Source organism: Amphiprion ocellaris, chromosome 16 (genome assembly GCF_022539595.1).
Source record: "Amphiprion ocellaris isolate individual 3 ecotype Okinawa chromosome 16, ASM2253959v1, whole genome shotgun sequence".
NCBI lineage: Eukaryota > Metazoa > Chordata > Actinopteri > Pomacentridae > Amphiprion > Amphiprion ocellaris.
In genome coordinates, this window is record NC_072781.1 from 30373121 (window position 1) to 30399553 (window position 26433).

At 38.5% G+C, this 26433-nt stretch overlaps 1 protein-coding gene across 2 annotated transcripts in view; it reads right to left on the reverse strand.

Moving 5' to 3' along the window:
- The window catches only part of atrnl1a (attractin-like 1a), a 395368-nt gene that overhangs the window by 74841 nt on the left and 294094 nt on the right, over positions 1-26433 (reverse strand). For both annotated transcript variants that reach the window (XM_055018323.1, XM_055018322.1), the window contains one exon: positions 4340-4435. In XM_055018323.1, the coding sequence (XP_054874298.1) occupies positions 4340-4435 (96 nt within the window). The remainder of the gene's footprint in view (positions 1-4339; positions 4436-26433) is intronic.

Here is a 26433-nt window from a genome sequence, read left to right on the forward strand (position 1 = left end):
TCCAATGGAAGGCTCTTATGTATTTGTTTGGTTAAATCCAAGTAGCGACTTTTTTTTGGACAGGCAGTGTACAATTCTTGCACAATTTTCTTATATATTTGCTACTAAAGGTGCTTTGTTGTTTGTTTGTTTGTTTGTGCAGCCTGATCTAACAATCTCTTACAGTTTTAAAACCCCTGTAGCGGTAAGTTGGAGCACATTTGGAGCATAAAAAGCTGCACAAAAATCCATGAAATCACAGCAAGAACACAGCATTTTCTACAGCTTCCATGACGCAGCTACACACCCCTCACATCTGGCACTTGCTATTCACAAAGCACCGCTCTGTAACAGACCTGTGTTTATCTGAAGTCTGCATGCATACGTCTTTGAGAGCAGGAATCACAGAATATAGAGGTGACACCGGCGTTTGAACAGCCACTCCTCCTCTGCCAGAGAAGTTTGCATCTGATTTACCCTTCCGCTGTCGTGTCATGTGCTCTGTAATGTCTCGGTACAAGAGTCTGATATGAGCAGCGGGTCCAGCTGCCTCTCTGAGGGACGCCGGTCTCTGGAGGACCCTTCAGGGCCTCTGCATGAAGGCTGGTGAATCACACAGAGACCTGTTTTCACACCGGGTGGTTAAATGAAAATTGGGCTATCGAAGCCAGCTGCACTCTCTCCCCTCAGCCGTCTACCTGTGTTGACGTCGGAGCTTCCCCGAGGTGCCGTGTGGATATTTGTGAGGTGAGCTCTGTTTGTCTACACCTGCTTGGCAGAGGTTGAGAAAACAAACAAACAAAAAAAACCCCAGACTTCATGTCATGTTGTTTTTCTTGCGAAACCTAGAGCCGGAGGGCGAACGCAATATCGCAAAAAGACACTTGTTACCTGTGTCATGTGCGTTCCGTCATCCCCATCAGATCACATCGGATCACATGTACATTTTAGGAAAGTCTATAAATGTCACATTAAGAAGCTCAGAAACCTTTGGCTCACTTGCTGTCTTATCTAAGGAACATATTTTTCTTTGTAAACAATATTAACCCTCTGAATCCTGAGCAGTTTCTGGGCATTTCTTTGCTCCTGTCATGTTTTTGCTCACTGTGGAATAATTTTTTCCTGCAATATAAAGTAAGGAAACAGCACAACCATGGCTAAAACTAAAATATATGTTTTGTGCAGTAGAACAAAGTTAGAATGGCAGAAAAAAAAGATGAATTTGATTGAAATTGGTTATCCGTTTTACAAAAAAAATCACATTCACAGTCCCTAATAATGGTGAAAAGCTCTTAATAATACACATATTTGACTACTTACTTGTTTAATTTGTATTCGTACTTGCCTTCTATCAGCCAAAAAGTCCATACATTTTTGTGATATGTAACCAAAGACTTCACAGTTGCCCTGAGAAATGCAGAATTTTATGCTTTTCCCAGAATCAGGTTGATGCAAATTGTTATTTTTTGGAGAATTTTTAAGTAACACAGGTAGAATAAACCACATATTTATGAAACATGACATTTTTCAGCTTAGATCTAATTAAGTTTTTTGATGGAGCAGCATATAACAGATGTTCAAGGATTGTCTGCAAGTTAAAAATGCAAAGATTCTTTCTGTTTTTACAGTTTCTAGGTCTGATAAATGGTGTCACTTTGAAGGAAACATAACATGATTTCAAAGCTGTTGGAAGGTTTTGGGATTCAGAGCATTTTATTACACTTTCGTGCGAGTATTAGCTTTGTAAAGCAAAGCAAAAACTTCCAAATCACTTTTTCACAGATTGAATAATTTGATTTCGATCAGTTCATAAATTCAATTCAAAGCCACTATTTAACTTGGTGATTAAAAATAAACAGCCACAAATCAGTATGCACACCTGCAGGGAACTGGTTTAGTTCAGTTCAGGTCAGAATCTGCTTCAAACTGCTTCATTTAGAGCAGAACTTGACTTATATTGCAAATGCAAAAGGTCAAAAAGTTAAAAAGAGCAGAAATCACCTATCTGTGACTAAATATTTCCCCCTGGCTGAGCTGACAGTGGTGTTTCCACTAACAGGGGAAGCTCCAGGTCACAAAGCTTCGGATTTAGCACCGCTGATGATCCAGTGTTCTCAGTTTGGCTCGAGGATTGTGTGTTTGTGTAAGTTCAGAACAATGTGCAGTTCTGCCGCAGCGGCTGCCATGTTCCCACTGCAGCCCTTTGTGTTCGCTAATGGCTAATCAGGAAACAATGGCAGACCAGACCGCCATTCTTTGTGAACTGACAAGGGTCATTTGTTGACTTGGCCGTGCTCGGCACTCTGGGATGGTTCTGGGCTTTACAAGTGAAAGGATGTTCAACTTTCTCTATCAACCTCTTGCAACTCTTCTATTTAGACAAGAGTATGCTCATCGGTGAGACGGTCGAACAGCTTAAATACAAATATTTTAACTGTATAAACCTGGTGTCTGTGCGGAACAGCTGGTTATTGTTCAGCATCAGATCACTCTCAGTTTAAAGAAAGATTTATTGTTTCTGCTATTTATTAAAATCAAAAGGAAGACACAAAAAAATGCTAAAGGCAGAAAGCAGGGCATCAATTAATATATTAATGTTTTTGCAAAAATCCCAAATTCCATTTAGTGACATTTTTAAAAACACTATAGGAAGACTGAGATATTAATTAAACACATTTCAGATCTCCCTGAGTCACATTAATATCTGCATTTGGACAAATATGTCAATATTTAATGTAATCAATAGCAGTGAGTGGATTGCTATGGGATGCTGAAGGGCCTGAAACACCCACTGAAGCCCGGAAACATCAAGATGATGTGTTCAGGTGGATAAACATGACATACGAATGTTAAAGGGAGTGTAATAGGAAGACTACGATGAAGTAAAGAGGCAAAATACAGGAAATTGGATTTGTAATGTAGAACTCTGTGAGTGCAGCTCTACTGGCTAAATATGAAAAACAGAGGTTTTTCAACCCTTTGCAGATTCCATTCTGCACAAATCTCAAAGCTCAGTTTTCCATAAAAAGTCATTTTACTACCTGTGATACAACCATGCACTGTATTTTCTTGTCACATGCAACATTTTCCCCCTCCGTCTGATTGTACACTACCGTTCAAAAGTATGGGGTCACTTACAAATGTCCTTATTTTTGAAAAAAATGCATTTTTTTCAATGAAGATAACATTAAATCAATCAGAAAAACAGTGTAGACATTGTTAATGTGGTAAATGACTATTCTAGCTGGAAACAGCTGATTTTTAATGGAATATCTCCATAGAGGTACAGAGGAACATTTCCAGCAACCATCAATCCTGTGTTCTAATGCTACATTGTGTTAGCTAATGGTGTTGAAAGGCTAATTGATGATTAGAAAACCCTTGTGCAGTTATGTTAGCACATGGATAAAAGTGTGAGTTTTCATGGAAAACCTGAAATTGCCTGGGTGACCCCAAACTTTTAAACTGTAGTGCATATTCAGTTTTGAGGACCAGAAAGGGGCTCTGATGTAAGTATTCAGGAGAAAGAATCAGTTCTGTCCTCTAGGATATAAAGAAAATGTGTGTCCTACATTTGGTTTTCCCTCTAAACTGAAATAAATAGGAAGATACAACAGCTAAATCAATCGACAGGGTTCGTAAAAGGACAAATTTCACGTATTTTCTTGTATATTCAAAGAGACAGGTTGGTATTTTCTCAGTAACCCTCTAAGAATGTGTGGTTACACCTCAGCAGTTTGATGAATCAGAACTCCATCTACGTCCAGTCCTAGCAGAATATTCTCAGTGCAGCTGTTTTTTTTTTTTTTTAATGCAAAGCCAGAAATTCTGACAGGATTCTGCATTTTTAAAATGTGTTTTGAACAGCAGCGACACACGTTAGTCCCGACACACCAGAGGTCCTCCAGCACGAGCTGTTTTCCTGATAACATCTGACATCTTTTGACTGCTTCACTGATATTTATCTGACTCTCCTGTAAAGGCAGGACAACCGTACAGGGGGTTCGATGACCGGAGATAAAACCCAGCACAGATCCACAACTCGAAAGGGACTAATTAATCCAAAAAAATGATATTTGAGTAAAGAAATGTGGCCTTTAGTTTTACTTTTCTTAAAATTCTGTCAGCATCGTGATTCACAGAGAAGAGCCGTGGTGGAAAACGCAAGTCTTATGAATTTGCAAACCGATTATTTCATCATCTGCTGTCGTGCAAACAAACATGCTGACCTCGAAGTCTATTGTGTGTTTGTTTCACCACAACCCAACACTGTGATTTCCCTCATGTGTTAAAGCGCGTCTTCTTTGCTCGTGTTTGTTTTATGTTTTTGTGTGTTGTGTGCCGCCACGTTTGTTCTGACCTGCAGCAGCTCCTCCTGGTCGCCGCCCACCTCCAGCGCCACGGCAACCGAAGCGAAGGGACGACTGGCCATCTGCTGTCGCTCTCTCATCAGCTGCTGCACACAGAAAGGAAGGGAATTTTAGTTCAACATCTTGTTTTAAGAAAGGTGTCTCAGCTCAAGCAAACATTGTTATTCAAGCGGAGTCGGAGAGCAGCTCCACAGGGACCAACAGGAGGTTAAATGCTTTGCTCAAGGGCATCTAGATGAGGAGTTTGTTCGTTACTCTCATTTGGACTGTAGGTTTTTAAACAGCAGCCAAGTGTGATTAAGGAATATGTTAATAAGATGACAGGAGAAGAGAGTAATAGTGATAAGACACTGGAAAAAAGTAAAGTCTAGGAGAGTAAGAAAGAAGTACGTGGAAAGACAGATTTTAACTGTAATTTTTTGAACAGTTACACATTTTTTGTAACTGTATTTAAATATATAACAAGAAAAGCACTCAGAGAGCACAGTACTCTGCCAAGGCTGCTCATTCCCCCGTACAGCATTGTCAGAAATGCAACATTTTTTTTTTTTTTTTAAAGAAATGCAGCATTTGTTTATTAGTTATTGATGATCAGAAATCACAGCAACATAGAATGTGTCCATTTAATATAGATGTACCCACAAACAAAATGACCTTGCACTGAGCACAGGCATGTGTTATACATGTGCACATTATGTACGGATACTGAACTGCGTAACCTAAATATGTAGCAGGCGGTGAGAATTGATGAAACTCGGAAACACCCCCACAATTTAATCAGTTGTTCCTTGGATCATTTTCGACAAATAAGTCCCGACAAGTCTACAGTGGTCGATTTGTAGTAGGATCACAATCCTAGTTACAGTGACGCCGTGACGCTATCTAGCAATGTGTGAGGAAAATTCTTCAGTGGACTGACTTCTCCAAATTAATACTCAGAGTCATCTTTCAAGTCAAAGCAAAGTTTTACTTGTGCAAGGAATCACTTGAACAAAGCAAAGTCTGAATGAGTGACTAACAATAGGTGGAAACAGTTTACTTTTTAAGCAGGCACATGAACAAGTTACATTGGTATTATCAGTTTCTGAGCAGCCAGTTTCAACCAGCTGCTTGCAGGACCAACTTGTTATATTTTCACGGTCAAAGTTAGATAATGGAAATTTACTGGGTGCATTGAGTTCACAGTCACACAGTTATACAGTAGTTTGAAATCATACAGAGCATTTAATCATAACATAATGATAATTTTATAACACAATGACACAAAAATGTTTAACAAATCTGTGAGTCCAGACTATAAGCCGCATCACTGCCAAAATCTAATCACTTGGTCCTTGTGTCATTTCTGTCCTTCCCTGAAAATTTCATCCAAATTAATTTTTGAGTAATGTTGCTAACAGACAGACAGACAGACAGACAGACAGACAGACAGACAGACAGACAGACAGACAGACAGACAGACGGACGGACAGACAGACTAATGCCGACTGTCACATAACTCCGCTACGTTCCTTGGCGGAGTAATTATTCTTACAGATATTTGCCATCATATGAAAGTAAAATTATGTATATTTCAGGACTGTAAAAATGGTAAATATTTTGAAACAGATGTCTTCAATGAAGATAACATTAAATGAATGATAAATCCAGTATAGACATTGTTAATGTGGTAAATGACTATTCTAGCTGCAAACAGCTGATTTTTAATGGAATATCTCCATAGAGGTACAGAGGAACATTTCCAGCAACCATCACTCCTGTGTTCTAATGCTACATTGTGTTAGCTGATGGTGTTGAAAGGCTCATTGATGATTAGAAAACCCTTGTGCAGTTATGTTAACACATGGATAAAAGTGTGAGTTTCCATGGAAAACATGAAATTGCCTGAGTGACCCCAAACTTTTGAACGGTAGTATATATTTCTTCTTATATTGCTGTTATTTTTTATTTCCTAAGGAGGCTCCCTGCACATTTCCACTATCCTCTTCGCTGCTGCAAGACTAAAAACTGTGCTATTAATAAAATATCTTTTTACAGTTGTCAAATGTTACAATATTCCACATGTTTTCATGTATGTTTTTTGCACCCCTGCTACCAGATATTCCTTGTGTTTAGGGACTTTTTTGTTTGTTTTTACAGTGCAGTAGATATAAAGAAAAATAAAGAATGAGGGAGGAGGAGGGATAAAGGGAAAAGTAGGGAAGCAGAGATCAAAGTAGAATGTTTGATAGACGCTCAGGAGGAAGGCGATGAGGAAGAAGAGCAGCTGGTGGGGGGAGTCAAGAGGGGAGGAGGGAAACTTCATTAATGAGGAAATGTCAGATGAACAAAGGCAGACGGCGAGGCCTTCATCAGCATGAGGCCTGAACGCTGACCCAACACACAAACGCAGATATGCCACATTAAAATGAACCACACACACTGCAGCAGGGATGAGAAGTGCACATGATTTGCTATGAGCACACACAGAAATAAAAAAAAGATGGAAAATATAGTGGAAAATAACAACACGCTCGCTGCACCTTCATCCACCCTCCACTCTCCAGCTTTTTCCACTTCACTACAGACATGTTAATGGAGTTTTGTTTCTACATTTAGCTTCAGGGTGGCCACCTGTTTTTTTATGCAAAACCCCCCCCCCCAAACAAACTAATTTCTGGCCAATTGTGGTCAAATGTTTGACTTTCGTATGCTTCTTGTCATTCTCTACTCCAAGTCTATCAATCAGTCTGGATGGAAAATTTATCCTCAGGGAGCCAAAGATGACTCTGAATGATAAAAAAACAACAACAATAAACTCAGAATGCAAGGCTTAGGATACCAAATTTGAGACAAAAAAAAACAACACAAATTTGTTAATTCTAGCCAAAATCAAGAGGACTATATGATTTTATTTAGGCCTTTTAAAAACTGTTATTTAATTAAGACTTTTATTATGTTTGGCAATAGCTGCTTATATTAATTTTATTATTTAAACATCTGTCCCATTATTACTTCGCTCTACAAAATCACTGGTCAATTTAATGTGGCTTTCATCAAGTATTGTCTTTGTGAATTTCAGCATATTTGCATCAGTGTCTATTATCATGGTTTGGTTTTGCTGTGCGAATCAGTGGCTTTGAGCACACGACTAAATTTTGCCGCAGGGCAATAAAGCACATCTGATCTCATCTAAGTCATCTAGTAAATGCCAATGATAATAACACAGAAACAAGCTTAAGATATAAAGAAGGACAAACAACAAGAAAAAAGAAGCACTTGAGGATTATAGAGGGATTTAAGAACATTTAGAAATTACAAGAAGATAAATATGCATGGAAATAAAGAAACAGGATTGAGCAGGGTGTGCTTTCTGCCATTTTACCATATTGCTAGAAAACAGTCTTGGACGTGTTTTTGTGCAGATCTGTGCTAGAGTGTTCCAGCTGCATGTAAATAAATTTCGTACTTGCTGTTCCATTAATGAGACCCATGTGCAAGGATTTAAATTCAACTTTATATTGTCTTAATTACTATTTCATTGGATAAAATATATTCCCTTTTAGGGTTAACTAGGCTTGAGAAAACCTTAAATATGGCGGAGTAACAACGCTCAAAGTGTCTAACAATATTTATGAAAGCCTCATATGTCCCCAGTATGTGTCTCTCAGTTTTTCTACTCAAAAGACCACAAAGATATTTAATTTCCTGGCTTTGGTCTTGTTATAAATCTGGCTGTTTCAGGGCTTTAAATGCAGCCGAGATGCTGCTGTCTCCGCCCTCTTCAGGAATGAAACTCTCTCTGTGTCTGTGATTGACAAAAACAGCTGTGAGAACAAGACTTTCCAACACTTATTCCTCTCTGAGAAAGTATTTTTACTTAGAAATATTTGTATTTCCATGTTATAAAAGCAATATTTTAGCTAAAGAGACGTTGTTTGGGATATGGCTTTTAATGTCATGCACATTTTATTGTCTGACAACAGAAACAGAAACTTTTGTAAATGGGAATGGTTTTATTCGCAATTTAGGTGTATTAAAACCGATAATATGTGAGCACAGAAAGCCTGACAGAAATAAAGAGATATAAACTCTAAGTTTAGGTAAACAGATTCTAAACACTGTAAAATTTTTGGCCTGGAAACATAATTATGTAGACCTTGGATATCTTTTTTTACATGATTTAGATGTGTGCTGCTGAAAACAGTACAACTGTCAAGATCTGACGCAGTCGCTCGTTATTTTTACTTATATTTTGATATGTGGAGCCAGAATCTATTGTAAATATGCTGCATGTATCTACATCCATCTGTCAATCCAATGAATGTCCACTGATGAAGCGATAAATAGACCTGTACGCATTTATTCATCCATTCATCCGTCCATGATACAGATATATGTCACCACATACCTTTTGATCCATCATCTATCATGGACTAAAACAGATGAATAGCTAGGTAAGATCCATATATATATCATGTTTGTAATGATCTTTACATCCTTGACACGTGGATAGATAGATGTATAGCTGTGCAAATATCAATCTATCATAGACAGGCCTGTGTATATAAGGTACAGGTAGAACTGGACTGAATAATTGATTTCAAATTAAAAAAATTTTCGCAAGTTTTACAACGAAGCCTTTGTCTGTTAGAATTAACGCTGCCCATGAGGTAACAATTTACTTCTGCCAAATCCAGTTGAGCTCTAAAAAAAAAACAGTTGGTCCTAGTAACAAAACTTAAAGTGCTCATGTGGAAAAGAGATGTTTGTGTTGCTTCTATAGAAACATGATTAATCAAACTTTAATCATTTCCAAATTATCTATCCAAAACCAAAACATGTCAGGTTGTGAGCCACTGTTCACTACAACTAAGAAACAGAACAAGCAAAATGCACCGCAAGCATGTCAAAGAAAAGCTGCAAAAGAAAGACAAGAAAAGAACAAAGCTGGTAACTCATCACAAGATAAAGGAAGCAAACCACTCCTAAATGTCAGTGGCTTCCACACTCTGTTAGCTCTCCCTAAACTGACGCCCCTCTGCACCTCGGTGTCCTCTCCTGTTGCAGAGAAAAGGCAGCATGCTGACATTAACTAGCTGTCAGGTGTTGTGTTGTAGCGCGCCGCCGGCTGCTCGATTGCCGGTGTCAGACTCTTTAAGCATGAATGAATTCTACACCTGTAGCTACATCAGCGCAGTCAGGCGGCAGCAAGGGCTCTGCTAGCACGCCGCCGAGCCCTCTAATGCGATGTCTTCTCTTGTTAGCCATCAGTGCTATGCTAACGCCACCCGGATGACAGCACGCGCTCGCTAGCATCGCTGTTAGCCTCCTGCTGGTGTCGGCTCAAATTTGTAAGAGTGCAGGTGAGCAGCTGTGGGAGAGAAGCTGAGGTAATATATCCCCGTTAAACCTTTCCAGACCCTTATAAACATCACGTTTTAGTGTAGTCTAGTGTCTGTGGATTTTCAAAAAGACGTCAATTTTGTGTGTCTACACCTGAATATACTGTTCATTTTTGATGCCTCCCTCTGGTTTCAATGACACCTAAGTTTTAATGTAGGGCACCAAAAAAACTGAAGAAACACTGTCTGTTTTTACAATTTGAAGCCAGCAGTGCTTTTTGTAGCTGGCATTTTACACAAACTGGTAAACAGCCTGATTTAAATAATGACTGCTATGACTCTTTTAGTTGTATGTAATCCATTGAAGTCTTTTACCCAAACAGCAAAAAACCAACAAATTTAAGCCTTTTTTTGATCTTTTACGCCTACCAGCAGAATCAAATAGTTTCTGCATCTTCCAAATTGCATATGACCTTTGCAAAAACACTCAGGCTCATATCGTATGTACACTTAGTTAACAGGAAGTTGTTCCTCACGTTCATATTGGCTTTGGAGTAACTGTGAACCTAAAAGAAGAGGAATGCTTTTAATGCATTGAAGAATATATATGAAGAAATGCAGACCTGTCTTTCAGTAACCCTAAATTATGTTCCTATAAATGCATTTTCTCACTAAATGGCACAACTTTATTGTAATTGGAGATGTTTCCAGTTTGAAAGAACCTCGAAGTCTGCATAAGGAGGTAGACAGTATCAAAATATCTTCTATTAAACACATAAAAAACATGCAAAGCTCCTGTGGATGTTTCTAAAAGACTGTGATTCTGCACTTTTAACAGGTTAGTTAGAGACCATGTAAGGGATTATTCCTAAGGTGAGGCATGCACAATGGACGTAGCACAGGATATCTGGAGATTTTAGAGCTTCCTGCTGTGTTTTGGCGATGGAAAGCATGTACAAATAAAAACACCTCCTAAGTCCAGCAGCAACAACCTCAAGTACAACTCTTTAAATAATGAAAATTAAAGGTGTGGATGGCAGGAAACTACCTTGTACAGTCTTTCCTCAAAACAAGCGTTTAATTTAAGCAACATCTATTGCGCATGTTGCAGTTGGTGCAATTTTATCTGCTGATGTGGAAAGAATGCAACGGGACTTTTAACCAGGAGACCAGAGTTCAAATCCCATGTGGAATTCTTATTCTCAGACTTAGGCTAACGTTCAAAAGTTTGGGGTCAGGCAATTTCATGTTTTCCATGAAAACTCACTCTTTTATCCATGTGCTAACATAACTACACAAGGGTTTTCTAATCATCAATGAGCCTTTCAACACCATTAGCTAACACAATGTAGCATTAGAACACAGGAGTGATGGTTGCTGGAAATAAGCCTCAAGACCCCTATGTAGATATTCCATTAAAAATCAGCTGTTTCCAGCTAGAATAGTCATTTACCAGATCAACAACGTCTAGACTGGATTTTTGATTAATTTGAAGGTATCGTCTTTGAAAAAAAATTGCTGATCTTTCAAAATAAGGACATTTCTAAGTGACCCCCAACTATAACTTTTGATTTAAGTTGTTGTTTACTTGCAGTTTTTTAAGGTTTAGACACCAAAACTTCATTAGGTTTTGGAAAGCAACATGGTTAGGGTTAAAGTTTGACGCTTTCAAAACATGTTTAAAGTTTCTAGACTAGATGCTATATCTGGATTGCTAGGGTAACAAATCACAAACCATCTAAAATATGACAGGCTAAATGAAAAGGAGTAAAGCAATAACATAGATGGTAAGGATAAGTGGATTTCAAGTGTATTAAAGTCAAAAATACACAAAATTTTGCAGAAAATCCCTGACAACACAACTGAGGAAGAAGTTTAGTTGTGTACTCATAATTTCAGGGTGACAAATCAAGTTTCAATCTAAGTCTACTTAGTTTAGAGTCACAGAAACCAAAGCTGAGTGTTGGTTCAATAGTTTAGTCATGCAGTAGTGTTTGGTGTGAAGGAGACACCGGACAACCCCACCCGACCTCTTATCTAACAGGTTTTACGGCAGCAGAATAACTGTTTATAGACTGTTTGCGTGCATCCATGTGAGAGTCGTGTCATACGAGGTGTTCTCTCAGCTCCTCCTCCCCTACAGCCATCGCTCTTCTGTTAGTGAGATTAGACAAACTGGTCAGGACGAGCCACTCGCATTTATGTGTACCAGCCTGATAAATAAGTCTAGACAGTGGAATTATGTCCGGACATAAAAAGTGGGAGTAATATTCTGCACTGTGTTAACTTTTAGAGTGTGAATGTTGTGCATGTACACACTAACTCATTCCCTGTGAATGCATGTGCTTTCTATTTGCATTTGTATAAAAATGCACATATTAATGCTGGTCGAACACCACTTGTGTGTGTGTGTGTGTGTGTGTGTGTGTGTGTGTGTGTGTGTGTGTGTGTGTGTGTGTGTGCGTTTGTGTGTGTGTGTGTGCTCATGCGTGTGTCGTGCGTTTAATGCCCCCTTTGACAAGTCCTTGAGTGGGAAACAAGGACAAGACAGCGGCCATCTTCTCTGTCTGCCTGTCGGGCTGTAAATCAGCCATAAAACGGCTAATTAACTCTGCTGTGCTGTAAACAAGCAGTGCCACGCTAGACACCAGCGACTGGATGACAAAACCAGGGAGAGCAGAGACACAGCGGCGTGTTTGTGTGTTTAAGTTAGAGAAAGAAATACAAGCTAGTTTCCTTATGTCGGCCCAGACACTTCAAACTAAATCACAGGGACACACAAGTCACAAGTTAACATTTGCCGCGAGTATTTTCTCCGCGCTTTCACTCCACGTTGAATTTTGCCTTTGTTTATCTCGCCTCGAGGGGAGGCACGACTTCCAAACATCCATTCATCCGTTCGTTCAGCCAACCATCTCAGTTGGACGGACGGACGGACGCATAAACAGCCAAGAGAGAACTGAGAGTGCTGCAACAATGGAGCCAATCACATGGCGAATTATGCTTCACAGAACGCCGCTCAACCAAAGTAGCACCTGCAAGCTCAAATGGCCAGAGCATTGGAAATATCTGCGTAATGTGCTGTTTGCTGATTTTGGATGCTCTCCTGTGCAAATGACTGGTTTCGCAGCACCACAAGTGGCTCGCTGCGACTACGGCTGCAATTAAACTCCACATCAGCTTCACGAGGACACGGCTATAGAAACGTCCATGAATGCATCGGTGTTTGAAGGTGGTTGTTGGGAGATAATGCAGCAGCGTGTATTCTGAGTCCTGTAGCACCAAATTACTGTAAACACACAAAAACGCTCAGAATGGACACGTGAGTTTGTTAGAACAGCGTGCGTACATATGCTACACAAAATTATTTTAATGACATACATCTTATGGGAAAATGCATGTGGATGCAGACAGCCAGCTTGTGTAGTGGACTGTAAAAAAATAAAAAAAAAAGAGAAAAGTTGCAGCAAAAGTGCCTGAAATAAATATGAGGAAAAATTGTGGAAAATGAGTGCAATTTTCAGCTAATTTAAATAGAGTAGACGGTGTAATTTTATGGTCAGACATTGTAAAAGAACAAATTACTATTTGTAAAAATATAAATTTTTAAATTTAAATGCAGATATTATGTACAGTTTTGGTCTGTTTTTGTTTGTTTTCTTTTCTTTTACAGTTAATTTCTGTTAATTATATTACCTGTAAATTAACAAAAAAAAATACCATTTCTAATTTAATACAGACATCTTTCTTTCAGAATAATGACAAAAAAGATTTTTAGTTTCTTTATTTATTTATTTTTGCTGATTTTCCAACAGTAATTTTACAATAAATTTGGTAAATGAATGAATCACCATTTGGGAAAAAAAATTTTAAAAATACATTTTGTGGCAATTATTAACAGCTTTGGCCTGTTTGTTTTTTTGTTGTTTTCCAATCAACAAGCAACTGAATAATTTTTTTTCAGTTTTTTAAGTAATTATTTGTAATTTATCAAAACAAACAATCTGTAAAACCATTTTAAATTCTTAATGTCGAGTTTTTAAAATCCTTCAAATAATAAAATAAATCTGAACATTTTCTGATCAAATGTGAAAGAATAAATCATCATTTGTAAAAATATAGACTTCAGATGTGGACATTACATTGTTTTTCAGGGTAAATATGTATATGAATGCTTTTTTCTGTGATTTTACGAGACATTATCTGTAATGTAACACAAGAAAAACTGAAAATCTGTAAAATAACATTTCATTGTTCAAGAAATTACTGTTAAAACTTAAAAACGTCATTTTTTAGAGTAGAGTGGGCTGTGGACAAACTTGACAGGCCTTTAAGGAATTCTGATCTCAGATTGATCCAACAGCTTTGGGGAAATTTAAAAAAAAAAAAAAAAAAAAAGGACCACAAAATGGAAACTCCATGCTTTATCACTCAGCATCAGTGCTGGACATCACTAACACACTTGTGGCTCAGTGGGATCCAAATCCCTGCAGCCAGGACCCACAATCTGGTAGGGAGCCTGAAACCACAGGAGTGGAGGCTGCAGCAGAAGCAGCACATTAATCTGCACAGTGTGGGAATAAAACAGCTGAAAATCTGGATAGAATGTTCAGATATCCACATACTTTGGTCAGTAGCATGTCTAATGCAGTCGGTAAGTTGTGTATGCTAGACAGTGAGTTGTGGCAACTAGTTAAATGTGCAAATTTGTTGAAAATGCATTAATCAGAGTGCAGAACAGCAGATAAAATAAAAGATAGGGTGAAAACACACTGCATTTGCTGATATGAACCTACTAAACAACATGTTTCTCCTCCGGCACTCCTCCCCGTTTCCCTTGCAGATGTAGTGCAACATCAGCATCCATGTTCCTCCAGTCCATCTATAACCTAACTAGATGGTTTAATCAATTCCCGCAGAAGGCTGCAGGTTTAGGTCTGATTAATGTTTTAATCAGAGATACAAGAGAAACCACCCTTTCACGACAGGGATTAATAACTCTCACAGACTGCTCCCTAATCCACAGGCAGAGTTTTCACCATGTTGCATGTGTTTCACAAGAAGTTTTAAAGCTAATGACAACGTTTAACAATGTCCTGCACGAGTTCTTAAATCACCATGATGTTGCTATGATGGCAGCTACCAAAAAACCGACTTTTTAAAAAAGAAATTGCGGCAAAATCTCCAAACCAAATACCTGCCCTCGAATGGAGAGCTACTGGGTTACCGTTTCTCTTCCATGAAGAGCGTAATATCTTGAAAGTGCCTCAAAAGCAAATGCAAATGTCTAGAGGAACAGATGAAAAGGAAAAGGGTGACTGTGACAGCACATTTTACGGTTCACTTCAGTTTTAAAGTGAAATGTGGTCGAGCGTTATGTGATTCTGTACAATCAGTCTTCTTTTCAGTGTCACTGGAGCAGGATAGGTCTATTCATCTGCTAGACAGAACAAATTATAATCTCAGGTTTTTAGAATCTTTTTGGAAGGAAATTTGCATGAAGACAAAAGTTAGTTAACTGTCCCCGACTAAGAGAATAGGGTTGTTTTACCCTATAAGGACAGTCCAAGATGTAGAGTGATATGCTTTTATGGTTTTCATGCAGCAAAACAGAAAATCACAATCTTGAAGAAGTACTTTTACATAAGATAATATAATATAATATAAGACAAGACAACACAAGACAAGATACACCTTGATTCATCCCGCATATACAGAACATAATACGGTATGTGAAATGTACAAATACTGTGCAAATTGCAAAGTAAACTGTGCAGAGGGATTGTCATGGATGTTGTAAAGCGAGCACAGAAGGGAAGATACATTTTGCAAAAAACAGGCATCTATAAAAGTACTGTTTGTGATTGGCTTGGCTGGAATTGGCCTGCAATTTGTCCAGAATCATCTCATGTGCGTCGTCTTACTGGAGGATCTGGGTTTGAAACCAGCTTATTTGTTACATGTTCATACAGTATGCACAGTGAAATGCAAAGTGACTGTTCTCAAGACTGTGCTATAACAATAAGACATTATAAAAAGGACAAATCTTTAACAAAAACAATAGAAACAATAGAAAGCCGTGCTCTTTCTTTGTAGAGTTGATCTGTTATCGTGTCTTTGTGGGTCTCCTCCCTTGTGCTCTTGGAGTGTTCACCAGTTATTGACATCGGCAAAGTGATTGATAAGCTGGCTTTTGCTTGTTACTCTTGCTTTCACTACTAATCCAGCAGAATGACTGCCACACATCAGGATGCAAACTCAATCCAAGTTCTGTCCGTGAATATAGGACTTCAAAAAAGCTAAATGATGCCATATCTGACAGACATCTGTCTGAACATGTCAGTGTTATGGCTGCCGAAAATATGTAGTAACTATACAATAAGTCAAGTAGTAACAGGAGTTAAAAAGGGTTCAGAGGTTAAAATGTAAAATGCAGTTATGTCCAGCCAGCAACAAACCATTTTAAGCTTATCATCAACTGCTAAAAGAACTCACTTGATATAAGAAAGAAAGCAAATGGAAGGACATACTGGAAGGAAGAGTTTAAGGCACTTCAGCACACGCAATTATCATGCATTTTCAAATAAAAATATTTTAGTCAAATGACAACTTTCAATTCAATTAACCAAAATCCACATTTGGAATTCCATGTTGCATAGAATTCAAAATTTACAAAATGAATCAACTCATCAGTGAAGAGCATTCACTGATGAGGAACCACCTCAAATGTCTGTTATTAACGCCAACGAGCAATGATTTCTAAAAATTGCACTTTTGTATTGCTGTGCATTTGGTTTAAACTGGATTCTTTCATCAGTAGCTTTAAAATCCTAAAAGATTTGTATAACACATAAGGACAAACTTCAGATATTCTTCTCTCTAATCTCAATCATGCAGAAACTACATGATTGGAAAAATAATGGTGCATCACACACTATGGGATATTATTAAGATAATTAGGACCAGAGCAGCACCTCGCATGATCTAATAGCGGAACAGATGTAAAGAAAATAGAGCTTCCTTCAGTTTGTTTAAAGTTCACAACCATAATTGTGGGTTGGAATGTAGATTGAGAAAAAAAACCTCTCAATCTACACTCCACTGGAACTCCACACCAATCCAGCTGTCAGTCTCCATCTTACTTCCTGTCTGCACTGAACGCACAGCTGCCATATGTTTCAGTCAACTGTCTGACAGAAGCTGCACAAGAAAGATAAGCTTCAACTACTGTCAATATATCTGCACACTACTGGGTTGTGGATGCTGTCATAACACGCTTAGATCTACTATCAGCACTGACGGATCATGGCCAGGGTCAAAAAGCTGCACCGTCAATGATAAACAAAATCCAAAGATACCTGAAGTCCCACCTGAGGAAGACAAACCAGGAACACAGTTGAATTTGCAATGCTCAAGCCCACAAAGATGCCAAAACACACATGGATGCTTTCAGGAAGAGACACAAAGAGATACACAGAGATTCGCACAGTATCTTACTCTCACAGCGGAGCTTTGTTGGACCACCATAATAGGCATATAGACAAATAGCACACACACACATTCATAGAGCCGTGATTGATACTGATAAGTATTCAATTATTCCTTCATTATGTGGCTTTGAAGCTCAGTGCTGTGACTGGAGACAGATAGGATTTTCAGCTTTGCCTCTCGGCATAAAATATGATATTAGCTGTTTGAAAGAAGAATGAATCTATACAGACGGAGTGTCCGCGGAGACACTGCCGGTCGGATTGTTCGGTACAATGCAGCTGCTTTACAAAGGACACACACATGGGTGCACTCGCAGATTTACATCATAAAAAACACTTGGCAAAAAACGCCAAATTTTTCGGTCGGATGTGTGCAGACAAACAGGTGTGAGCACAGGCTAAAACTGGGAATAGCACACACTTCCCTGCCTCTTGAATTTGTATGCCGGTGGGGCCACAATTGAGGGGCGATAACAAATCTCATTTCCGGCGTGTTTGCCAACTTTCCAGACAGCATTTGTCTCCTGGCTGAATGTGTTGAGTGGGATCTGAGTAGAGTAAACAAGGGCACAGATATCCCTGTCTGATAGAATCCACCACTCCAGACCGGCTTCCAACAGCATCCCCAAGACTGGACGGAGCACTCGAGAATCTTGCTCAGTGCTGGCTGCAAGACAAAGCCTTCGGGTGCAGCTTCAGTTAAACAAATACCAACAAAAAATGCAGGTAAAAATGTTGTTCAGTAGGCTCCGATCCAAATGTGGCTTCAACAATAATTGTAAAATACACAACAGGGCTAAAGAAGTGAAAAACAGTGGAGTTAAAGTGTCTGTAGACGCAACACTCACAGTATCTTTTCCAAAGCTCTTCTATAAACAGTTTTAATAATTTATCGGCAGAACGATGAGTGTTTGGATCACAGTGAACGTACATACATCACCGGTGGAACAGTATGTTGCGCCGCACGAGTGGTTTGACAAATTTGCAATGACTTTCTGCCACTTTGCTTTTTTTATGACTCCGGCTGAGGCCTGGAATCTATTGTAATTTTCAGGCTGACTACAGTCACTGTCCCCTGCAGAGCTGCACAACTTTTCAGGGCCAAATAATGAGCCCACAGGGGGGTATCTGACAGCATCTGGCACTCAAAAGACAAATTGTTGCTCTAATATTTTGCCATTTTCAAAAGAATTGCATTAAGCTTTTGATTTTTCGATGCATTTTATCTACATCTGCATGAAGTAATTTGTTTGAATTTTGCTCCAGTCTGTAAGTCCAGTAAGATTTTCTTAAATTTCCCCTAGAAGTTTGCATTAACGTTTGTCAGTGTCACATTATCGTGCATTAGGTAACCTAGTTGGTACAAAATTACATTTCAGTACAACTACATTGCATTCTCAATTATGTTTTGTGTGAAATGCATCTTCGGCCGAATTATGATGATTTGTAGTGTATAAAAATATGTCTCTAATTATCATATCTTTGCTGTTATTTCACTGCTTAACTGTTGTTCCTTTTAGGCCAACCAATCAAATATTAGATGAGAAGAGACCCGTCACCATGGTAAGAAAATGGAGGAGAAACTTCAAACATGAAGTGAAAGTTTTGTATTTCAACCCAAACCATGACAAGTCATTTTGGTGTTCAACTTTAACCAAGCTTCTAACATGTAAAAATGTGATATTTCCCGTAGTTTTTGCCGTCAAACCGAGTCACTTTCTTCTACTGATCTGTGGTTCAGTTCTGATGCGCTTGTATCCATTGTAAGCACTTTCTGCAGTGGACAAGGGTCAGCATGAACACACTGAGTGTCTGCAATGCACTGCAACTTTAAGGTTTTTCCACAGTTAGTGTTACAGTAGCTCCTGTCGATCCTGTTGGTGGTTGTCCCTCTTGAACAACTTTTGGTAACCACTGCATACACCTGTTGTTTTGGAGATGTTCCAGCCCAGTCACCTACCCATCACAGTTTGTCACTCCAATCCTCACACTGAACAACATTTTTCCTTCTTTCAACGCATCAGCTTCAAGAACTGACAGTTAACTTGCTGCCTGACATATCCAACCTGCTGGCAGGTGCCATTCTAACAAGAAACTCAATGTTATTCCCCATCACCTGTCAGTGGTTTTAATGTTGTGGCTCTATGAAATTCCATTCATCGCTATCAAAAGTACTGCAAATTACATTTAAGGACTTGTTAACTCTTTATTTGCCTGGACGACTCCTTTAACATCTCAGCCAAACAGTGAATTGTGTTTGTAGAGGTGCTTCAGAGTTTTAGGGCTTCACAAGAGGCAGATTATCAAGGTTAGGATGAGAAGAGGAACTCTTAAGGGTAGAAAATACACTCAAAATGGACACTGGCCTGAACAACCAGCCCCAAAAAACAGCTTTCCAACAACTGGACTGAACCAGACAATCTGATCGCTGCAGAATATCTTCGAAACACATCCTCTCATGGCGGAAGAATAAATCCCCATTGATTCAGAGAGCTAATTAGAGAGGACCAGAGAGACAAAGGAAGACAGAAAAAAGGCGTATAGATCGCGTGGCTTGTAGCCGTTACTCCGAACAAGGCAGACACGCTCTCGTATTATGACCAATTCGCAGTTAACTTTCCATCAATTACTGCTAATCCCTTCACTGCAGACAGAAAGACTGAGCGAGGAGACATCGCAAAGAGACAGAAATAGAGAAATATTCAAGATTAGAAAGAACAAAAATAGGCCAAATCATCGGAGCATGTGAGAAACAAAGCTGTGAGATATTTATACAAGCCTGAACATCTTCACAAGTGATCTTAACTTCACTCCAGACGTGCAGCTCTTCTTCCTACCGCCGCAAGAAAACAGGTTTTCTACTTTATCTGCTGAAGTGGAATCACAGGATTGAAATTCAATAAAGCTGCAATTTTTGACAGACTGACAACATGGCTCTTTACCTGTATGTCTGACTGCCATGGATCACAATGGAAGTGCATTTCTTCACACAGAAACCACTTTATTTACTATATTTTCTGCAGCATTGTTGTTTCAGCATAATGTAGGTGTATCGATATTTCAAAAGCGAGTTTCAGATTTTTGTTCAAGTTTTTCAAAATATAATATACACTTGCCATATGAATTAGATCACATTAAAACAGACTTCTAATATATAAAAGTCGATCACAGCTTACAGATAGGAAAATCGGACGCTAATCTGCACAGCAAACTGTAAAAAAAATGGAGCATGTACAGTAATTATCCATCCATTTTCTATACACCGCTTAATCCTCACTAGGGTCGCGGGGGGGGGGGCTGGAGTCTATCCCAGCTGACTCAGGTGAAGGCAGGGGACACCCTAGACAGGTCACCAGTCTGTCACAGGGCTACATACAGAGACAAACAAGCACTCTCACATTCACACCTACGGGCAATTTAGAGTAATCAATTAACCTCAGCATATTTTTGGACTGTGGGAGGAAGCCGGAGTACCCGGAGAAAACCCACGCATGCACAGGGAGAACATGCAAACTCCATGCAGAAAGATCCCGGGAAAGCCGGGACGCGAACCAGGGACCTTCTCGCTGCAAGGCGAAAGTGCTAACCACTACACCACTGTGCAGCCCCTACAGTTATTATGATACACTATAAAAAAACATAAAAACAATAATTAATAACTAATAATAATACAATTAAGCTAAGGAAATAGTGGCAAATATCATAAATAATAAAATGATAAATAATCATAACTAATATTTAAATTGTTAAAAATGATTTGAATATACTACATTATTTTATACATTATTTCAAAAACAAATTGCTATTGGTAAAAATACAGATTATTGATCTGGACATTATGCACATTTTTTACTTATTTCCTTTTTACAATTAACATATAAATAATGTTATTTTACTAGATATCATCTGTGATTTAATGAGTCAGAAATCATTTTTAAAATGTGTTTTAATATTAAATGAATATTTACCATTATTTAGTACTTAATATATATATATTTATTTATTTCAAATAAGAGCAAAAATCATTATTAAATGTATTTTTAAATGATAGTGATGGTTTAAAGACAATAAAGAAAGCACAGTTTTATGGTTAAATGGAAAAAAAAATCTATAAAATTATTTATCTATTATTATAATTTATTCTTTTATTTGTAGGGCATTTTCAAAACAGTAAAACAGTGCAATTTTAAGGCCATACATTGTCAAAAAAAACTAATTGGTCTTTGTAAAATGTACAGATTTTTTATGTGAAACGATCTGTAAAATAATGCTGATGGTTTAAACACAGTAAAAAACAAACAAACTGTAATTTGACAGTAAAAAGTAAAATAACAAATGACTATTTTTGACGTGGACATTTACAGTTTTGCATGTAAATGAATACTTGTTTTTCCTGTGATTTCACTAGATGTTATAAATAATTTAACAAAATGGGAAAATCTGTAAAATTCCAGTAAATTGCACTTCAAAACTGTTACATTTTTTATTATTTAATTTTTTTGGGTTTGGAATCTGAATGATTTATGCAAATTTGGACAGGCTAAAGATTAAGAAAAAGACAGAGGAAAAATAATCAAAAATCAAAATAAAATCACCAGCTGCAGGCAGACAGACAGACAGCAGGACAGAGAAAGAGAAGACTGGAATAAAAGAAAAGCAGGCCGTGTTCAGGGGTCATCCATTACATCCCATCACATTAACCCTCATCATCGGACCGCTCAGACAGCTGCCATCCATCCTGATTCTCCACAGGCCAACACACTCTCATTTTAAGAGAATGAAACGCCAACGAAGAAAACTAGGCTGCCCTCCCACTGATTCACATGACTGAGAAGAGCTGGACTAACTTCTCTGTACTCTGAAGTTTATCAAGTCCAAACAGAGTCATGTGTTCGCACCACACACTGTGTTCTTCTGGTTCCCATAAAGTGTTTTAGTTTAGCATCTGTGGACGTTTAAATCCTGTAAATCTTAATCTGGAGTCGATACCAGTCAGTGATTGATAGTTCGCCCACACATACATCAACTCAGTCTCCACAAAATTACACTTCTATACAGCTAAACTGTATTCTCATTTATGCTTTGGGGAAAACAAATTTCCACCCATATTACAATTGTTTCTCATATATCACAAATAATTATTAAATCAATATTTATGCCATTATTTTATTTATTTAGCTTTAAAATGCAGTTAAAAGATTATATTTTAACTCAAACCTTGAAATATTTCTTAAACGTAATTATTGTGTCTAAACTTAATTTGCAACGTAATTTTAAGGGAAATCAACTGTAAAGTTCCCATTTTCACAACTTACATATTAGCTTTACCCAAAAGTAGAAATTTTATCAAGATCTGTCATTACACTTCTCTTCTTTTAATTTCTTTATTGCGTAATGCTATTGGAAGAAACCAACAGTTGAGTTGCACACTGTAATAAAAAAATAAAAGTAAAAATATTTTTTAAAAAGTCCATAAAAAAAATGATAAAAATCTGGCAGCAAAGGTGCCAAAAATAAAATCTGAAAAAAAAATAGAATACTGTCACATTCAAAAATTGTAATAAACTGTGACAGTAACAGCAAATAACTGTAATATGAGATTGTTGAGCCATTTAAACTGCAGTAAAACTGTGTAATTTTACAGTCAGACATTGTGAAAGAGCAAACTACTTATTTCCCCACAAGGGGAAATTCTGATTTTCGCATCTCCTCCCAATTGGGGGAGTCAGAGGGCAGGGTCAGCTGCAGTACAGCGCCCCCTGGAGCAGGAAGGGTTAAGGGCCTTGCTCAAGGGCCCAACAGTGGCCACATCAGGGCTTGAACCTCTGACCTTCTGATTAGTAGTCCAGAGACTCAACCGTTGCGCCACCACTGCCCCTAAATTTGTGTATCTAATTCTATTACAGGAAAGTGCATGTTGAGGAAATTTGACACTGAATCACTGCTGTGATTACTTCTCCCCTTTTTCAGGAGTGTAACACTTACAGTGAGTGATGTAAATAACTTTGCGAAATTCTTTATCATTTGATTTAATGATCAGGATGTAGTTGGACCAGAGATACATGAGAAAGGGGTGAAAGTCAGAATTTATTTGTGTAAACACACAACTTTTCCATGAGGAAAGACACTTGTGTGTGTGTGTGTGTGTGTTTGTGTAGGTGTGTGTATATAAATGTGTCTGCCAGCAGAGAAAACTGTAGGTGGTTCTTATTATCGCCCTGACAGCCTGATTTACCAGATTTAAACAACCGTATATCCCTTTGACCCACGCACACACAATCCACACTGTAAACCTACAAAGGCCTTACAGTCACACACACTGTACAAACACACACTGTAAACGCGCCGCCCTTCTCCACTTTGTGTTGTTTCTCGTCTCACACAGAGTCATTTGGTTTCCTTGGGAACAGTGTTTATCCCGTCCATTTAGTCCATTTAGCCGTGTGTCCCATTAGCATCAACCTCCCATCTGTCTCGCGGGCCCCTGGAGAAGAAGTGTGTGTGTGTCTATGTGTGTGTGACTGATCGTTTGTATTCGTGCTTGTGTATATGTGCGACGGCAAACCTGCGACGGCCGCCCCTCCCCTCCGCAAACTAATCAAATATCAGATTAACGTTCATCAATTCCCACCTGCACCAACGACGCCACGCATAATCATTATCTGTGACCTCTCCGGTTGGCTGGCTGGCAGCCGTCCGATCTTCCAATTACGCTTCGCAGCCGACGGGCCAGCTGACTGCCACTTCCTGCCCCACGTCCAATTAGATGGAGACTCAAGCCGGGTATGGCGGGCCGAGGTCGCCGACCCCCGAGGTCAAGGAGAGCGGATCTAAACGGTGGCAAACCTTTTCTTAATGAGATCATTACGTCTTCATAACGCCGTAATGTGAGGAGATGTTTAATCTTTCTGGGCCTAATTCACTGTCAAATATGATCTTATTCTCATTGAAACAACTTTATTGCTCGTGTCGGGGAATTAATGCAGGTCAATACAATAAACTCAGAGGGACGAGGCTCTGGAGATAAAAACTAAGTACGAAGTTGTGTGTTTTTAAAAAACACAAAGTTTTCTGCAGATACTCAAAGTTGTTGTTGAGTGTTTTAGATTTTTATCTATAGAATACTAATGAGCCTGCACAGTGAAAAACAACATGACATCTACTGTGAAAGTATATACAGTACATTAACATCTGAATGCAGAGCAGCATCTAAGCATTTTCTTTTTACTCCGCCACGGAACGCAGAGTTTGTCCGTCTGTCTTTCTGTTAGCAAAATTCCTCAAAAATGGACAAACAGATTTGGATGAAATTTTTAGGGAAGGTCAGAAATGAAACAAGGACCAATTGATTAGATTTAGGCAGTGATGCAAGTCTGAATCCATGGATTTGTGAAAGATTTTTGTATCATTGTGAGATAGCAGCGCGTCACCGTAACCATGACAGCAAGTGAACACTAAATCAGCTGCCTGCTGATGATCACATGATTGTGATCCTACTACAAATCCACCGCTGTGGACTTATCAAGACTTATCCGTCGGAAATTACACATGGAACAATTGATTAAGTTGTGGGGGTGTTTCTGAGTCCCATCAATTCCCACCGACTTCTACATATTTCGATGATGCAATTTGGTATCTGTACATAACATACACATGTATAACACACACCTGTGCTCAGTGCAAGGTCATTTTGTTTGTGGGTACATCTATACTAAATGGTCACATTCTATGTTGCCGTGATTTCTGCCATGCATTTTTCCAAGATTTCAGCTGTCAGAAATAATATGACTGAGCAGCCTTGGTGGAATACTGCACTCTGAGTGCTTTTCTTGTTGTAAATGTCATCTGATCTCTAAGAATAACTTCTCATGATCATGTTGAAATATAGACGACACACTCAACAGTATGTGGACACTTCTGCACTTTTTAGTTGTTTTTACGAGTCTATCTTCAGCTTCTTCGTTCAAATTAATAAAAATCTTGATATGAACTGCTAAAAATTTCTATTTTAGACAATTATGTTTTTGAGTCGTCTACTTGCTCATCTAATCCTGTTTGATTTGATGAGAAAGAATTTCACCTCATTTACATTTAAGATGAATTAAAACTGACTGTTGGCTATATAGTGTATAGCTTTTCATCTAACCCCCTAAACCCCAGACAGTTTCTGGATGTTTTTTTGTCTTGCTGCGTTTTTACTCACTGGAGACTCATTTTTCACAGCAATATAATTTCCTGCAGCTCTATGGAAACACTACAACCATGAAGATGAGAGAGTGCTCAGAAATGTCTTAAATGCAGTATGACACAGTTATAATGGCATATATAATATAAAAAATGACTCTCTCTCTCTCTCTATATATATATATATGTGTGTGTGTGTGTGTGTGTATGTGATTATTTAGTTTACAAAATTAGAAAAAAAAATGGAATCAACACGTACATTGTTCCTAGAGCCCTCAGGTGTTACCATTACCAGAAAAAAAAGGTGAGTCCACATAATATAGATATTTTAATACTTGTGTCTTTAATTTGTCTCTGTATTTGTCTAATCTCTGTTTACACTGCCTGCAGTTCAACCAAAAAGTCCCTGAATTTTTGTCGCATGACTGTCGGTTGCACATGATTGGCTTTAGAGTTGTTTTTTTACAGGTTCTGCTGGGTGCAAATGATGCATTTTTTTGTCAATTTGTAAATAAGACGTGCAAAATAACATGATTTCAATGAAATATCACAATTTTAAGCTTCGATTTGAATCACTGACCAGACATTTGAGCAGTTTACGGACCTCTGAAAAGTCGCTAATCATGAAAATCCAATCTATTTACAGTTTCTGTGTCTGATAAATGGTGTCATTCTGGGGATTCTTGTTTCAATTTTGGATAGACAACATACCGTTCAAACCCACTGGCAGGTTAAATGACATGAGAATAGTTAAACTTAAAAAACAGTTTTCAGTGCTTTACTTTGGGCAGAAACACACACAGTTTCCAGCACATGCAGACACACATCTCCACAGATGCATGATCAGCTCTTGTTGCGTTGGTCTGATGGGGCCGATTCTCTAATGCCTCTATCCTGTATACTTAAGCTCTATGGCAATCTGCAATAGTGCTGTGCTGGCTTGTTTATTGGCAAAACTGTTGGCTTCTCTCACTCTGCTCTTGAATTCCTGCCTCCCTCCTCTCTCTCTCCACCCTTCTACCCCGCTCTGCCTCTCTCAGAATATTTGTTTATCCCGACGCTATCGACTTCTCCCCCTCTGCCAGC